The sequence below is a fragment of the Bos taurus genome, chromosome 3 (genome assembly GCF_002263795.3).
Source record: "Bos taurus isolate L1 Dominette 01449 registration number 42190680 breed Hereford chromosome 3, ARS-UCD2.0, whole genome shotgun sequence".
NCBI lineage: Eukaryota > Metazoa > Chordata > Mammalia > Artiodactyla > Bovidae > Bos > Bos taurus.
Genome location: NC_037330.1, coordinates 102,816,968 through 102,835,095, shown reverse-complemented (window position 1 = coordinate 102,835,095; position 18,128 = coordinate 102,816,968). Strand labels below are relative to the sequence as shown.

The 18,128-nt window shown below is 45.9% G+C and overlaps 1 protein-coding gene across 5 annotated transcripts in view; it reads left to right on the top strand.

Moving 5' to 3' along the window:
* CFAP57 (cilia and flagella associated protein 57) overlaps window positions 1-18,128 on the top strand; it is a 79,640-nt gene that overhangs the window by 4,222 nt on the left and 57,290 nt on the right. For 3 of the 5 annotated variants that reach the window (XM_059885173.1, XM_059885170.1, XM_024990185.2), the window contains exons 3-9: window positions 1,274-1,590; window positions 2,950-3,236; window positions 5,404-5,611; window positions 8,910-9,062; window positions 13,290-13,429; window positions 14,217-14,382; window positions 15,361-15,474. In XM_059885173.1, the coding sequence (XP_059741156.1) occupies window positions 1,274-1,590; window positions 2,950-3,236; window positions 5,404-5,611; window positions 8,910-9,062; window positions 13,290-13,429; window positions 14,217-14,382; window positions 15,361-15,474 (1,385 nt within the window). The remainder of the gene's footprint in view (window positions 1-1,273; window positions 1,591-2,949; window positions 3,237-5,403; window positions 5,612-8,909; window positions 9,063-13,289; window positions 13,430-14,216; window positions 14,383-15,360; window positions 15,475-18,128) is intronic. The other 2 variants (XM_059885172.1, XM_059885171.1) reach the window with 2 other exon arrangements.

The following is an 18,128-nucleotide window of genomic DNA, read 5'->3' as shown; positions in this document are numbered from 1 at the left end:
AACAACAGGAAAGTATTTACAAACTGCGATCAGTCAGCACATGTTAAGCACCCACTGGGAGTCAGGCACTAGTGATTAAAAGAATGAATAAGCCAGAAAGCCAGGGCCCCTGGCCTCCAGGAGCTCTGAGCATTGTAATGGGGACAGGTGTGTATTCAAATGAGCACTGGGACTGTGTAAACGAGCAGGACACCTGCTAGGCCAGGCACAGCCCTGGTACAGAAGCACAGAGGAGGGGAGTCACCTGTTGTCCTTTGCCTTCTCCTGGCAGTCTTGTCTACACTCACACTTTCAACGCCCCACCATGACTTTTACCTCCAATCTGTATTTCAGTCCAAACATCTCCTCTAGCTTTCATCATATCAAGCTGCCTGCTAAGACCTCTTTACTTGAAAGTTCCACAGTACGTATCTCACACACAATATATCCAGAATGGAATTTATCATTTCCTTTTTTCTCCCTCTTTCCTTGAGACTCTACTTTGCAAGGTATTCAAACACATGATGAAGATATGATTACAAAAATAAGCTAGTCCTAGTATAAATATCTCAGAAACCCAATAATACACAAATAAATAAATACAGTGGATAAAGAAATACATAAATGAGTTTCAGTTCAGTTCAGTCGCTCAGTCGTATCTGACTCTTTGCGACCCCATGAACCGCAGCACACCAGGCCTCCCTGTCCATCACCAACTCCTGCAGTTTACCCAAACTCATGGCAACCCACTCCAGTATTCTTGCCTGGAAAATCCCATGGACAGAGAAGCCTGGGAGGCTACAGTCCATAGGGTCGCAAAGAGTCGGACACGACTGAGCGAAAAGTGGAGGAAGAGTATGGAGTGCTGGCTGTTTAGGGCATAATGGCCTGTTATCTGACCCTGCTGCACCTTCCAGACCCATCTAGGTCATCCCTGGCTCACAGAGGATGCTCAGCCATTGCCTACTGTGTGTAGTTCCCCCACCATCTACACCCTTTCTCACGTCCACACCTTTGCCCTTCCTGACCTGCCCCACCCCCATCCTGTTCTCACTTTGTCCTCATTTAGGAATCCTTCCCTGACTTCTCCCACCACGACCTCAGTGAGGGGCCCATCCTAGTTATTTTCAAAATAGCCAAGGCACAGTTGTACTGAAGGATACAAGGATCAGCGGTTATCTGTTTCTGCACTTTTCTCCTGTTGCCTTGGCAGCACCCACCACGGTGCCTGGTTTGTGCTGAATCTTGGTGAATGCATGGTCACCCCTCATCAGCCCCTCTCCTCTGTTTGCAGGCTCAGACAAGAGTCAGGGCACGTTGGCCTTGGCCATCAGTCCCAACCGGCGCTACCTCGCTGTCTCGGAGACTGTGCAAGATAAACCTGTCATCACCATTTATGAACTGTCAGCCATCCCCTGCCGGAAGCGCAAAATCCTTAATAATTTTGACTTCCCAGTTCAGAAGTTTATTTGCATGGCTTTTTCTCCAGACTCCAAATACCTCTTGACTCAGACTTCACCTCCAGAATCAAACCTTGTCTATTGGCTGTGGGAAAAACAGAAAGTCATGGCCATTGTTAGAATCGACACTCAGAACAATGCTGTCTTCCAGGTACTGCCCGGAATAACAAATATTATGCAAATTATTAAAAAATAGTACAAGCTGTCCCTCATTGAATACTTTCTATATGCCAGGAATAGTGCTGATTTCTTAAAATGCATTTGGAAATTTGCCACACAACACTATATAAAGTATACATAATTATTGTCTCTGTTTTAAAGATGAAGGAACTGAGGCTCCAACAATTTAGCAGAACCAGGACTCCCTGACCCCAGGGCTTATGTTCTTTATTTTGGCCCAGAACTGCTTGCTGGTCACAAGTCAGGTTCAGAGGCAGTTTGATCAATTTGCTCTCTCCCCAGACCTGGCCTCTACTGGGAAGCGTTTCTGGGCAGTGGGAAGACTTCAGGAAAGTGGTGTGAGGTCGTAAATGTTTAGGAAGCTATCCATGAAATCGCCGTTATGTGAGGAGCAGAAGTTTCTATTGTGCTTTGAGGGTAAAATGCAGAGGCCGTGTCAGGAGGCTGGTCGGGTCCCAAGGAGACTTTGCTTGGAGCAGTCAACCTGGTCTGAGATCTAATGCTCAGTTTTACAGGTCCACGCACAATTCTGTTCAGGTTCAGAGATACTGGCTAATCAGCATCTTGGGCACAGACTCTGTTATTCTCACAAGAGGCTGGTGTGTGAACCAGCATGTCACAACCAGAACACACATCATCTATCCAGTGTGTTTCCTCCCTTGAGAAGTGAAATTGTTAATCAACAGGTTGCTTGGTGATTACAGAATCAGAGCCAAGACAAGTAGAGCCTGAGGATTATTTCATCCAGGTCATAGTAAGGCATGCTACAGCATCCTATTCGGAGCAGGGAGCACCTTGTCTCAAACAGATTCAGGAAGCGTTCACCGGATGCCTGCTCTGAACCTGCCCCTGGGGATACAGAGATAAAGCTGCAGCCCCTCCAGGTGCCCACCATCCAGTGTGGGTGCCAGATTGACTGTGACTGCAAATGGGGATGAGGGTAAAGGTAACGGAGGCTAGTCCCTGACATGTGGCTCCTTCTCCCTGGACAGGCCACATAAACCTGCCTGACCCTCGTTTGTCTGTTTTTAGCTGAGCTTTCATTCTGTTTTGCTAACACAGAGTTTGGTGATTGTCAAGACCTGCTCATCCTGCTTTTTGGTCTTCATCAGATGACTTTTGAAGGTTTCCTAATTTGACTCATGGACCCTACAAATATAATGGACATAGATCTGTCCTCTTATCAAATATGTCTTAAAATTATATGATTTAGTGATGTTTAAAGGATCCTGTGAACTACTTGGACTAACTAATAATTAGTTAAATGGGAAATAATTCCATCAAGTTTAGTTTTATGTCTCTTTTTCTTTCATTCTTTCATATTTTACAGGTGAGCTTCAATCCCCAGGATAACACTCAGATTTGTATCACTGGAAATGGGATGTTTAAGCTTCTCCGTTTTGCTGAGGGAACCCTGAAGCAAACTAATTTTCAGAGGGGAGAACCCCAAAACTATCTCGCCCACACCTGGGTGTCCGATGACAAGATTATTGCTGGCACTGATACAGGCAGACTCTTCCTCTTTGAATCTGGAGATCAACGCTGGGAGACAAGTATCGTGGTCAAGGAGCCCACCAGCGAGACAAAGAACCTGGGGGTGATCCAGGAATCAGAGAGGTAACAATGCCATCTGGGCTGGAGTTCTTAGACAAACACACTCATCTTGCCAATAGCAACACCCCTAAAACAGCACTCTTTAAAAATCATTCCTTTATCTTTTCTAGTGTTCATCCATATGCAGGGTCAAATTTGATGTTTATAACCATAACCTAGGTACAACTATTTTTATTTTTATACCTAACCTCATTTTATAAGTGTTTCCCTGGTGGCTCAGACAGTAAAGAATCCATCTGCAATGCAGGAGACCCAGGTTCAATTTCCAGGAAGATCCCCTGGAGAAGGGAATGACTACCCACTCCAGTATCCTTGCTTGGAGAATTCCATGGACAGAGGATCCTGGTGGGCTAGAGTCCATGAGGGTCACAAAAAGTCAGACACAATTGAACAACTAACAGTTTCACAGACTGGTATGACTTAGTCTTCAAAACTACCTATTTTCGAAAATATGGCTTCCCAGTTTACTAAATCAATTAAATAAATGTCCACCAAGCCTTTGCAGTGTGCAAGGCATCTTGCTAAATGCTGGGGACACCATCCTCAGGACCTTATAATTCGATAGGAAGCAGCAGACTAATAAGGAAATACAAGGAAATGTCAGTCAGGGTGACAGAAGTGTATGGACCGGAGAAGGGGCTCAGGGTGAAGCTGCCGATTTTACCTCTATTGCAGCCAATCATAGTCATCTCACTCATATTGGACAGTACCATTGTGTGGTCTAGACACTGCCTTAAACACTCTGTGTATAACCTCGTTTGAGCCTTACCCACCCTACATAGTACATATTATTATCACACCCATATCGTAGACTCTAAGAGGTTAAATGCCTCACCCAGGATCACAGCACTGTTAAGTAACGGGCCAGGATTCAAAGCCAGATGTCTGATCCCAATACCCAAGCCTGCAATCAAAACAGCACCCTGTAGATTCCTCTTCTTCAATGTCCTTGGATTCACCCCTTTGTACCACCCCCATGCCAATGGCATTTCCTTTTTGTCATGATTATGTTGAGAACTTCCTAATAAGGCCATTTCCCTCCAGTTTGCTGTGTTCACCATCTTTGAGTGAGTCCAGGACTCCAAGGATAAAGCTCAGACTCTCGAACTTGGCCCACATGCCCTTGCTACTCTGACACTTCTCTATATCTGCAGCAGCAGCTCTTGCCTCTGTCTACCGCATATCCCTCATGCACTCTCCTACTTCTGGGCTCAGTCTGCCCCTACACTGACCCCACTCCTCTGGACACTGCCACATCCCTCTTTGTCCTTCCGGTCTCAGCTGGGAGCCCCCAGGCTCTGCTCATCTCAGACAGGTGTTCTTCTATATCTGTCCTTAGGTTTTCTTGTTAGCTGATAACTGGCCACTGCCATCCTACTCAGCAGTCCCTGACAGTCCTTATCACACGCCCCCTAGACCATCAGCTTAGGAACTGGGTCAACTTATTTATCATTGTTTCACAGAGTCGTTAACATAACTCTGGTAAATGTTGTATAAATGAATGAGTGAATGCAAATATGCATAAATGAATGAAAGAGAAAGAAAGGAAGGGAGGGGGAAGGGGAAGAAGAAGAGAAGGAAGGAAGGAAAGAAAGGGAAAGGGATGGAAGAGAGGGAAGGAAGCAGAAACCTGGATTTAAATCTCAGCTCTTCCCCTTACTAATTGTGTGATCTTGGAAACAACCCCTCTGAGCCACTTTTTTCTAAACAACAAAATGAGTATGATAATAAAAACAGTGACCACAGAGGATTACAGATTTCCATATAAGTGTATAACCTTCCATCTCCCATGGAGCCCCAGTAGCACTCCCAGCCAAAGGGGCACATTTAGGCCATGGGAAGGGGCTCACACTGAGTGGTTTCTCCCATGTGCATGCATGCTAAGTCACTTTGGTTGTGTCCAACTCTTTGTGACACCATTGACTATAGCCTGCCAGGCTCCTCTGTCCATGGGATTCTCGGGCAAGAATACAGGAGTGGGTTGCCATGCCCTTCTCCAGGGGATCTTCCTGACCCAGGGATGGAACCTGGGTCTCCCGAATTGCAGGCAGGTTCTTTACCATCTGAGCCACACTCCCACGCCCAAGGACAGTCCTTCTTTCTCATCCCTGGCACAGTTCATCTCCTTGGAATCATCTCTGTTATCTGTATGTGCTATTTTCTTTTCCAGCCTGATCGAATTTCCAGCAGTCACTTCCCCAGTCCCTTCCTACGAGCAGGTCATGATGACCAGCAGCCACAGCCAGCTGTCGCTGCCCCAGGTGTTTGCCATCGCAGCCTATTCAAAGGGATTTGCCTGTTCTGCTGGGCCAGGGAGAGTTCTGCTGTTTGAGAAGATGGAAGACAAGGAGTTTTACCGTGAGAGCAGGGAGATCCGGGTAAGGAGGGGAGGAAGCAGCAATGCTGGGGTCCAACTGGCAACTATCCTCCAGGAGCAGAGCACTGACGCAATGTTCGACCAGGGAAGGGGGCTGAGCGCAGAGCACAAAGGGACTCGAGCCATTTGTCCTGAGGGCAGTTTTAGGATGGATTGGACAGAGTTGTGGTATAGAAATAGGGAGCTCAGGATCTGAATCCTGGGGGAGAACTTGGGCAAATTGTTTTCTCTTCAAGTTCAGTGTTCCCATAATGTATATGGATATTTTAACATCAAGAACACCACCTGATATGGGACTTCTCCGGTGGCCCAGTTGCTAGCCTCTGCACTTCCAATGGAGAAGGCAGTGGCACCCCACTCCAGTACTCTTGCCTGGAGAATCCCATGGACGGAGGAGCCTGGTGGGCTGCAGTCCATGGGGTCGCTAAGAGTTAGACACAACTGAGCGACTTCACTTTCATGCATTGAAGAAGGAAATGGCAACCCACTCCATTGTTCTTGCCTGGAGAATCCCAGGGACAGGGGAGCCTGGTGGGCTGCCGTCTATAGGGTCACACAGAGTTGGCCCCCGACTGAAGCGACACAGCAGCAGCAGCAGCACTTCCAATACAGGGGACCTGGCTTCTAGATCCTTTGTCAGGGAACTAGATCCCACTTGCCACAGCTAAGAGTTTGCATGCTACAGCCAAGATCTCGTGGGCCACAACTAAGACCCGGCACAGCCAAATAGGTAAATAAACATCTTTTTTTAAAAAAAGGAAAGAAAACTACCTGGGCTTCCCTGGTGGCTCAGAGGTTAAAGCGTCTGCCTGCAATTCGGGAGACCTGGGTTCGATCCTTGGGTCAGGAAGATCCCCTGGAGAAGGAAAAGGCAACCCACTCCAGTACTCTTGCTTGGAAAATCCTATGGACAGAGAAGTCTGGTAGGCTACAGTCCATGGGGTTGCAAAGAGTCAGACACAACTGAGCAACTTCACTTTCACTTTCACCTGGTATGCAGCAGGCATTCAGTAAATATTTGGGGAAGAAATGATACAGACTTTAGTGGAGAGAGATTTCACCTGGTTGGGGAATAACCAGGAAGGTTTCAAAGTGTTTGAAGGTCATCACTGAAGAAGGGTTATAGAGGATGGATAACATTAGACAGGAAGAAACAGATCAGGAAGTCCAGGTGAAGGGAGGAAATTAAGCAAAGGTACCGCTGACAGGGAGCAGTGGTGTTTTGGGGAGATATCTGTTCCCCAGTGGAGGGGCCTTAAGTCACTTGAAGGGAACGAGAAGACTAAGGCTGGTGAAAAGATGGCAAACGCCAGCCTGAAGAGTGAGTATGTAAACGGGCAAGGCATCCTGTTTTCAGTGGAGAAGCACTATGCTTCAGAAAAGTGATCTGCCTGTGATATTAATACACAGTGTGGGCAATTTGAAGTCATTGGATATGGAGTGGTAAACACACATTAAATGAGACTTGACTCTTAAGGTTTCCTGGCTGAGTGACTTCACATGAGTTGCTGAATGTAACAAACCTGTGTCTCTTCATTAAGGAAACAGCTCACCCTGGTGGTTATCGAAAAGATTAAACATCTGTGTGATCACTGGATGCGGTTCAGTTCAGTTCAGTTCAGTTGCTCAGTTGTGTCCAACTCTTTGCTACCCCATGGATTGCAGCATGCCAGGCTTCCCTGTCCATCACCAACTCCTGGAGTTTACTCAAACTCATGTTCTATCACGTTGGTGATGGCATCCAACCATCTCATCCTCTGTTGTCCCCTTTTCCTCCCACCTTCAATCTTTCCCAGCATCAGGGTCTTTTCCAATGAGTCAGCTCTTCACATCAGGTGGCCAAAGGATTGGAGCTTCAGTTTCAGTATCAGTCCTTCCAATGAATAGTCAGGACTGATTTCCTTTAGGATTGACTGGTTGGATCTCCTTACAGTCCAAAGGACTCTGAAGAGTCTTCTCCAACACCACAGTTCAAAAGCATCAATTCTTCAGCGCTCAGCTTTCTTTATGGTCCAACTCTCACATCCATACATGACTACTTAGTGTTTCCCAATTTCAAGACTGAGACAGGATGACAGCCCAGCAGGACACTGAGAAGGCGAGGTCGTTCACTCATTCAGTCAACCAATGTCTGTCGGTCACCTGTCAGGGGCCAGGCTCCAGGGTGGGACCTGCGGTGGGCACATCGGATGTGGCACTTCCCCCACGGACCTCACTGCCTGGGGGAGGGTGTGAGGCCACACCACGCAGTCACTGAGCACCTGCCATGTGCCAGGCCCTGCTCCAAGCACCAGGGGACACAGACAAGGTCCCCAGTCCGCAGGCTCCTGTTCCCCTTTATGCAGTGTGACACCTGGGACAACAGAGGGAAGTCCTGGGTACTCTGGGCACATTGAGGGACTGTCAGGGCCCACTCAGCCCAGGGCAGTCAGGGAAGGCTTCCCAGAGCCCTCGCTGCCCAGAGAGAGCAGAGGGAGTAGACTTCATGAGGACGGGCTAGAAGGTGCCGAGGAAGACAACTCCACGCAGTGGGAGGGCAGCACAAGATTCCAGGATGTTCAGAGGAGGAAGGTGCCCAGGTCATGGCTGAAGGCTCTAGGAAAGCCCAGAAGATGAGGCTGAGCAGGGCGTCGGGCTTTGGTGATAAGGGAAGTTCTGATGTTCAGGAGGACAGTTTCAGTAAATGAGGCAGTGGAAGCCACGTTATAAGGAATTAAGAACTGAGTGGGTAGTGAGGATGCAAAGGTGGTATATGCAGACCAGATTTCAGTAAGTTTGGTTGTTCGTGGAAGGAGAGGAAAAACAGGGAGGAGGAAACCTCATTTAATACTGTCCACTGGGAACTCCAGGCCCCTGAGACTGCTGCAGGAGCTGCGGGACCCCTTCTCTTCTCTCTGCCCTGTCACCCACCCCACGTGATAGAAAGACCTCAACCTTCCCCTCCGCTGCCCTGAAGCGCTGTGTACCTGGTGCAGATAGGCGCCTGCACTGAGCTCCCACCCGCTGGGCGAGCGTGGGGCTAGACTAACGCTTGTTCTGAGGGGGGATCTCAAGCAGATGTACAGATGGATCAGTTTCACCTGTGCCGCTGCTTATTATTCAGCCGCTAGTCACTTAAAGGTGCGTAGGAAACCCACAGAAACTGAGACACCTCAAGCCCTCCCTTCTCTGCATCTGAGGAGATCCAGGACGCAGGCTGATCAGGAGTCTGGAAGCTGCAAGTATCCAAGAGCATCTTAAAGCCCAAGGACACCTGACAATGCAGAGGCCTGCTGACCGCTGTCCTGTGTCTCGGGCAGATTCCTGTGGATCCACAGAGCAATGACCCAAGTCAGTCGGACAAACAGGACGTGCTCTGCATGTGCTTCAGCCCCTCCGAGGAGACGCTGATCGCCAGCACCAGCAAGAACCAGCTCTACAGCATCACCATGTCCCTGACGGAGATCAGCAAGGTGAGTCTCGCCAGCAGCGCTTCCTGCCAGCCTGGGGACGGGTCACCACTGGGCAAATTGTAATCCAATTCCTGAGAATAGGCCCATGCACCCCTTCATAATAAAGCAAAAGAAACTCTGATTTCAAGTTGTCCTTGTAGGAGCACTCCAACACCTGCAGGGGGCCGGGGTGGGGGACACCAGAATCTGATTGTTGTAGCCTCTTTGGATGGCATCACCGACTCAATGGACATGAGTTTGAGCAAACTCCAGAAGTTGGTGATGGACAGGGAAGCCTGGCGTGCTACAGTCCATGGGGTCGCAGAGTCAGACACGACTGAATGACTGAACTGAGCCTCTTTGAAGAACACCTTGAAGGTCTCTCTCAGATTTAAATTGTACCTATCTTTTCCTCAGCAAGCAAGTGTACTTCAGGTATTTAATGTACTGCAGTACCTGCTCCTGTGCACAAAGATGTTTATGTGTAAAGATTTATCATTGCTTTTGTTTTTAAATAATAAAGCCAGTATGAATACACTGTAGATATTGCAGCAAAAAGGATTAAAAAAAAGCACTTTGTACTTAGAAAAGGTTCATTTTATCAAGCAGACATTACAGTTTTAAATTTGTATGCAGATAATAGCATGGACTCAAAATATAGCCTGCAAACTTTGGCAGAACAACAAGGAAAATAAACCACCTACAATCACAGGAGGTTTTAATATATCTTTCTCAGCAATGATGGTTTTTAAAATAATAACACTATTGAGTTATTCATACACTATACAATTCACCTACTTAAGGTGTACAATTCAATGGTTTTTAGTATATTCATAGAGTTATGCAGCCATTACCACCATCAATTTTAGAGCATTTCTTCACTCAAAAAAAAAAAACCTGCTATTATGCTCCCATCATCCCATCTGCCTCCCCCCAGCTCTGCTGATGCTGCTGCTAAGTCGCTTCAGTTGTGTCCGACTCTGTGTGACCCCATAGACGGCAGCCCACCAGGCTCCCCCATCCCTGGGATTCTCCAGGCAAGAACACTGGAGTGGGTTGCCATTTCCTCCTCCAATGCATGAAAGTGAAAAGTGAAAGTGAAGTCTCTCAGTTGTGTCCGACTTTTAGCAACCCCAAAGACTGCAGCCTACCAGGTTCCTCCATCCATGGGATTCTCCAGGCAAGAGTACTGGAGTGGGGTGCCATTGCCTTCTCCACCCCCCAGCTCTAGCCAGTCACTAATGTCTGTGTCTCTATAGATTTGCCTTTTCTGAATGTTTCATAGCAATATGTAGACTCTTGTGACTGGCTTCCCTCACTTAGCACAATGTTTTCAAGTTTCATTCATGTTCGAGCTTGTATCGGTACTCCATTCCTTTTCATAACCAAATAATAGTCCATTGCATGGATATACCATTTTTGTTGGTCTAATTATCAGTTAATGAACATTTGGGTTGCTTCCACCTTTTGAATATTATAAATACTGCTGCTATAAACATCTATGTACAAGTTTTTGTGTGGAAATATGTTTTTATTCTTCTTGGGTATGTATCTAGGAGTGGAATTCTTGAGTCAAGTAGGAACTCCATATTTAACCACTTAAGGAACAGCCAGATAGCTTTCCCAAAGTGCTGAACTGTTTTATATTCCCATCAGCTGTGTACGAGTGTTCTAATCTCTCCGTATTTTTGTCAGCACTTATTCTTATCTGATTTTAAATTTACATTCATAACAGCGGTTGGTCTGTAGTTTTCTTGTGATGCATTTGGTATTGGGGTAATACTGACCTCACAGAATGAGGTGAAGAGATAAGGTGGAAAAGAGAGAGTTGCTTTTGTTTCAACACAGGGGAGATTTGAGTGTATTTAAAAGCTTGTAGGCTAATATGTAAATCATTCTGTCATATACCCCAGACTAAGACATTGTTATCATTTCACGTGGGGGGACCTCATTCACAAGGACTCAGAAAGGACTTATTTGATGGCTGGATCTCCAGTCTGTCCTCTTTCTCCATGGAGAGGGGTGAGCTCACTGCATAGAGCTTCTCTCCCTGCTGTTAGGCGTGCCTCTCAGAGGGAAGGTTGCCTGGAAAGGAGAGAACCAGACCAGAGAGCGGGATCTTCTGTAGAGTGGGGTGTTTTCACTCTCACTTCCAGGACGTGTAAGTCCCCGGCATGTCTCCACATGTACACTCTGCCCTTAGGCCCCCGAATTATACTCTGTTCGACTGCCAGAGTGATCTTTTCAAAACCCAGATGTGGTTGTCACAAAATTCACATGTTCCACCACCTCCACCACTGTCACAGCCTCAACCCCTCGGTGACCCTCTGGTGCTCTGAGAAGAACTGAGCTAGGACACGGGGCTGGGTGATGTCTGGCCCGGGCTGCTCTCTGCAGCCCCATCCCATCACTCCATCCGATAGAATGGGCCCTTTGATCACTGGGAGTCTGCATGTTCCTTCTGCCAAAAGGCATCAGCGCTCCTGCCTCTGCCTGGGACACTCGTACCCTCCTCTCCCCCACATTAGTTCTTGTTAGTTCTTGCTCAGCCTTCAAGGGGGAAGAAAGCTACCAGGAATGTGCTAGTAGAGACAGGGTCGTTGAAGATATTAGAGAAAGTATGGGAAGCAAGCGGAGAATGGGAATAATCTGTGCCTACCCCCTGTTGGCTCAGACGGTAAAGAATCTGCCTGCTATGTGGGAGACCTCGGTTCGATCCCTGGGTCGAGAAGATTCCTCTGGAGAAGGAAATGGCTACCCACTCCAGTATTCTTGCCTGGGAAATCCCATGGACAGAGGAGCCTGTCAGGCTACAGTCCATGGGGATCGCAGAGTTGGACACAACTGAGTGACTTTCACTTTCACTTTTCACCCCCTCTTTCTGACAGCCCAGCACCTCTTTCTGATATAGCAGAGGCGGGTAGAATATGCAGGTAGTTTCTAAGTAGGGAAGGGTCTGAATTTGAGGGAGTTGCCAGTTCAGCCTTTGTCTTGGCTTGTGAGCAAAGTATATACACCTCATTGAGTTTCCCAATCATCACTTCTCATGCAGAAGTCCCAGGTATAATGCTTCTGATGACAAACACCTGAAATCTACACATAACATGCAGACCAGTGCAATAGGATACATTTTAACTTAAATCATTCACCCAGTTCTCCTAGCTGCAGCAGACAGAGTCATACAGTCTCTCTGCAGAGAAATTTGGGAGTACTCATTAAGATCCTTAACACCATTCAGATCATTTTGCCCTGTATTCTATTTCTAGAAATGTATCTGTTGTGTGGGGCCCAAACTATTGGAAGTGAAGCCATCAGCTAGGAATGCTGGAGGCACTCACCCACGGCTGCGTCTCTCCCAGCAAGCCCCACACACACTTTCCCCGACCAGGGCCAGTGCTGGGGCCAGATAGGCCCTTTTGGTTCTTATTACAATTGAAGGATGCACTTGAGCAAAATCCATGAGGGAACTTTGAGGAACAAGATTTCTTACTCACAGGTCCTGGAGGGCACATAGCTGCCCAAGGGCCATATGCAGTGAGGCCGTGCGTAAAGAGAGAGGTGGACTGGGGGCTCTGCCTTTATCAGTGTTTGAGGATGGGGTGTCAGGGTTTCGAGAGTTCACTATTTGTTTAATGCTCATTTAGCCATGAGTGTGGGAATTAGGGTACAGGAAGAGTGGGATCATTCAAGAAGTCAGTTATTTAAGTATCCGGGACTTTCTACGAAAGGGATCTTCAAGGGTGGGAGCAACAATTCTTTAGCTGATTGTTTTGCTGGTAACTGCGTCATACAACTGCAATATGTTTATTCAAGCTGGAGGTCCTTTGAGATAGATGCCTTGAGATTCAAAAACTTACTGTCAGGCACTTACTCTACAATATCTAAAGAAGTAATCAGAGAGGTACACAGACATACTTGCAAGAATATTTAGTCCATGTTACGCCTTGATAGAAAAAAATTGGAAAAAAAAGAAAAAGAAAAAAATTGGAGACCACCTAAATGTTCCCACAGTAGAAGAATGGATAAAGTAAATCCTGGTATATTTATAGAATAAAATATTTTATTGCCATTAAAATGTTTTAAAATAATAATAGCATGGGAAAATATGCATTATGTTAAAACAACTTGCCCACAGCCTGATTTCTGTGTATCTGGGCTAATTAACATCCATAAGCAGTAATGAGAGCTGGCGTGCCTGGCCAGTCTTTTGCTTCCTCTGATCAGTCTGATTCTGTGTAACTTCTCTAGGGGGAGCCTGCCCACTTTGAGTATCTGATGTACCCGTTACACTCGGCGTCTATCACTGGTCTAGATACTTGCATCCGCAAACCCCTCATTGCCACCTGCTCTGTGGATCGGTCCGTCCGCATCTGGAATTACGAATCAAAGTAAGAAATGAAAGGCTTTGCTACTGCGGTATGCAAGATTCTGGTTGTTAAATTTTTCCATGCAAATTATTTTAGAGAGTTTTCAATTTTAATTACTTAGAAGCTTTCAGCTGGAAACCGTTTATAAAAAAATCAAGTCCGTCAGACTTCCTTTTTCTCTTTTCCCTCTTGCATGAGCTAGAAAATCACTTTGTACTTTATTAAGTGTTTACCATGTGCCATACATATGCTTGGCCCTGGGGACAGAAAGGAACCAATATCTCACCTCCTTCCATACCCTCCTGTGTCCTTCGGCCTTTCCTGTCCCCTCACCACCACTGCCCGACCACTGGATCAGTTCTTTGTCTCATGGAGCTGTCCAGATCACTGTTTCCTCCTTTCAATCCTGATCACTTCCCCAACAACCCTCAACTTCCAGCGATTTTATCCTCCGGGCACAGAATCCCTGAGAATCTCCAGCCTCAATTGGCCCCAGAACATAACTTCTTTGCTTTTACATACAGCTGCTGGGGCTGCTAGGGAAAAAACTGTGCAATACTTCTGAGTTGGAGATCTGAATGGAGCTGTATCTTCCACATCCCTAAACACCCCTTGATCAGTCCCTTCACATGCCATACTCATTGCTGAACACTATCCTCAAATAACAAAAATCTAGAAAAAGAGGTACCAGTAATTACAAGTAATAAAGTATCTCAAATGCCGTTATAAAAATACATACCAGATACAATGGAATGCTCAAGGGACTTAGTGGGCTAGACTTTTATTCAGTAATGTATCTTTTTCACAGTTCTTTGGAACTATTTAAGGAATACCAAGAAGAAGCTTATACAATCAGCCTTCACCCATCTGGACACTACATTGTAGTAGGGTTTGCTGACAAACTACGCATTATGAACCTACTTATTGATGATATACGTTCTTTCAAGGAATACTCCGTCAGAGGGTGCAAAGAGGTAAGAGCTTCTGGAGGTAAGTATCTTGGAAAGTCAGAGTTGAAATATCATGAACTAACACAGCTGAAGAGGTAGACCAGAGAATGTCTTAGAGAATTTTAGTGGCTTAAAAAAATCCAATTTTTCCACCAAAGTTACTGAGTGTATTGGTCCTGTCCCTTTTCTTTTTTGCTCACCTTTGAACCAAACCGTGTGAGATCCCACCTGCAATCTGTCCTCTCTGTGACTGTGGAGTAATTTTTTTTAAGCATTGAAAAGAAAGTTATCACATATTCAGAGTCACAGTTGGGAGGACAGGGTTGGCAATTGGGAGGGATCAGGGAAAATGAGCAACAGTGAAAGACAGTAGCTGCTGCTGCTGCTAAGTCACTTCAGTCATGTCTGACTCTGTGTGACCCCATAGACGGCAGCTCACCAGGCTCCCCCATCCCTGGGATTCTCCAGGCAAGAACACTGGAGTGGGTTGCCATTTCCTTTTCCAATGCGTGAAAGTGAAGTAGCTCAGTCGTGTCTGACCCTCAGCGACCCCATGGACTGCAGCCTTCCAGGCTCCTCCGTCCATGGAATTTTCCAGGCAAGAGTACTGGAGTGGGGTGCCATTGCCTTCTCCAAAAAGACAGTAGCAGCCTATCTGATTTCCCCCATCCCCATCCCGAAGATGACTTACAGAAACAAGACAGAGTTTTAAAGATCACTGTCCCACTCTGAAACTTCTACAGGCAAAATGAGTATTCCATTCTCTGATCCAAACAGCTTCATGATTCATGCGCATGGTAGTGTCAGCATCTTGGCCAGTATGAGCTATAGGAATAGTTACATCAAATAGGCCAATTCTGAGTCCTATTTACACCTTCCCCCAATTCCCAGTCCTGCACGTGGTATCAGCATGAACTCTTTGGGAAAAGAAGCTCTCAACTACAACCTCCAGGTAAACCGCTCTTTCTTTCACTATTGGGCTCTCCCTATATTTCTTTGCAGTGTTCCTTTAGCAATGGAGGTCACCTGTTTGCTGCAGTCAATGGGAACGTGATTCACATTTTTTCCACCACAAGCCTAGAGAATATCTCAAACCTTAAAGGACACACAGGGAAGGTGAGTGAGTGAGCAGTGTCCAGGGAAACAAGGGCACAGAGTCAAACATCCTGCTGGCCAATGGGATAAAAGAGAACCAGAGAGAGGTGATTCTTTTCTTCTCGGAGGTCCCTGTCTAGTTGAGGGAAAAGACAATAAAACAAATGCACATACAGATTTAAGTACTAACTGCAGAAAACTCAATGAAAGAAAAATATGGGTTGTTAGAAGAGGAAGTAATGAGGAGTTGACATGATGGAGATTGGGATGTTCACAAAGGCATAGTCCTAAGGAGTGAGTCAGAATTAACCAGACAGACCTAATAGGTCAAGTAATTGCCGACAGGGATCCAAAGACCCTGAGATGGAGATGGCTAGGGGTAGAGGAGGAACTATCTGTGGTACTGAAACATAGGTATCAAGAATGAAACTTGGCGTGAGCTAAGATTGGTGAGGTTAGCAGGGCCTGAGTTCTTGAAATCTTGTTCATGGAACCTTATAGGCCCTGGTAGCTCAGCTGGTAAAGAATCCACCTGCAATGCAGGAGACCCTGGTTCCATTCCTGGGTCGGGAAGATCCCCTGGAGAAGAGATAGGCTACCCACCTCCAGTATTCTTGGGCTTCCCCGGTGGCTAAGTCAGTAAAGAATCCACCTGTAATGCAGGATCCCTGGATTGGGAAGATCCCCTGGAGGAGGGCATGGCAACCCATTCCAGTATTCTTGCCTGGAGAATCCCCATGGACCGAGGAGCCTGGAGGGTTACAATCAGTGGGATCACAAAGAGTCAGACACCACTGAGCGACTAAGCACAGCATATACTTTATCCTCCTTTTTCCTTGAAATCACTGAAGACTCTCAGACCAAGAAATGATATGACCATATTTGCATTTTACAAGATTACTTTGGCTTCAGAGTAAAGACTGTATTGAAAGGGATGAGGGTAGAAGTGGTAAGGAGATTGTTGTCTACGTAATGATAGTATTTTGGAGCAGGATGGGGCTGGTACCAATAGGAAGAAATGTATGCATTCAAAAGATATTTAGGAAATTAAACCAGTAGCACCTGAAGGTAAAGTGGATATGGAGCATGAAGAAAAGGGAGACACCAAAGACTGAAAGGGTAAGAAGTCAGCAGATGAATTTAGATAGAAAAAGCAGTGGGAAAAGAAAGGCATTCTAGGCAGCAGGACATGTTACAGGTAAGGGGATGGGAGTATGGAACAGGACGGTGGTCTGTGGTTTATAGGCTGGAACACTGAGCACATCTGAGAAGTGATACAAAGAGGAGCTGGAGAAGTTTGTTGCATCATGGAGTGTGTGTGTGCCGTGCCAAGGAATTGGACATTAGTCTGTAGGGGATGAGAAATAACTGAAAGGATTTAAGAAAACAAGTAATGGGATCAGAAAGAGAATTTTCCAGACAGTACTGAAAATGGTTTAGAGGGAAGGGAAGCTGGAATGAAAGAGGTCAGCTAGAAAGTGAGGGTGAGCGAGGAACTAGGAACTAAACCATGGCTTTCATAGTAGGGACAGAGAGAAGAAACCTATTACGCTCTATTTTGGACTTGTTATGTTTGCTGTGTCCAGGAGTGTGGTATGTGAGAGTAGACGTCAGAAAGAAGTCTGGGCTAAAAATTTCAATTCAGGGAATGAGGTGGTAGTTAGTGGAAGTCAGAGGCGTAGATTAGATCACTAAGCACTCGTGCAGAATCTGAGATCATGGTCAGGAGACAGGTGAGCAACATGTAAGGGACTGGTAAGAAGAGAGAGACTGCAAATGAAGGTGCAGAGAGAACCTGGAATCAAGGAATTGTATCAAAGCAGCCAGGGAACTAGTTTCCAGACAGATAAAGAAGTCAGTGACCATTGACTTCAGCAACTAACAGGTCATAAGTGTAAGTGCTATTAAGAACAAGTGTATTGAGAGCTACTGAGCGTCCTCCACTCCAACAGTGTGTTGCAGAAATTTAGAGGAAAGCATACCAGGTGAATGTGATGCTCTTTCTAGACCCGTGCACATCCCCATAGGAAGCCCCACCTCACCAACCCGGGGAGCAGCCATTTGTTCCATCACTTTACCAGAATCTATAACACTTGTCTCTAATCAGGGATATATGTTAGGTTTACAGGTGTGCTATTAAAAGAAAATACAAAAACAAACAAAAAATATAGATGGAGCATGCAGCCAAAACCATGCATATAGGGAAATTTTTAACATTAAACATGTATTGGAAAAATGATAAAGATGAAAATCAGTGATACAACCATCCATTGAAAAAGATAAGAAGTAGAACAGCAAATTAATTCGAAGAAAACAAATTGAAAGACATCATAAGGATAAGAGCAGGATGGAACAGAGAACATTTACACGATAGAAGATCATCAAACCCAAACTTTGTTTTTTGAAAGCCCAAAATGGACAAACCTTTAGCACAATTGTTTAAGGGAAAAAAGAGAGAGAGAAGATACAAGTAACCAACATGAGTAACAACAAGGAGTTATTACTACAGGTCTGATAGACATTTTAAAAGATTATAAGAGAGTATTATGAACAACTTTATGTAAATAAATTTGAATAAATATCAGATCAGATCAGTCACTCAGTCGTGTCCGACTCTTTTCGACCCCATGAATCGAAGCATGCTAGGCCTCCCTGTCCATCGCCAACTTCCGGAG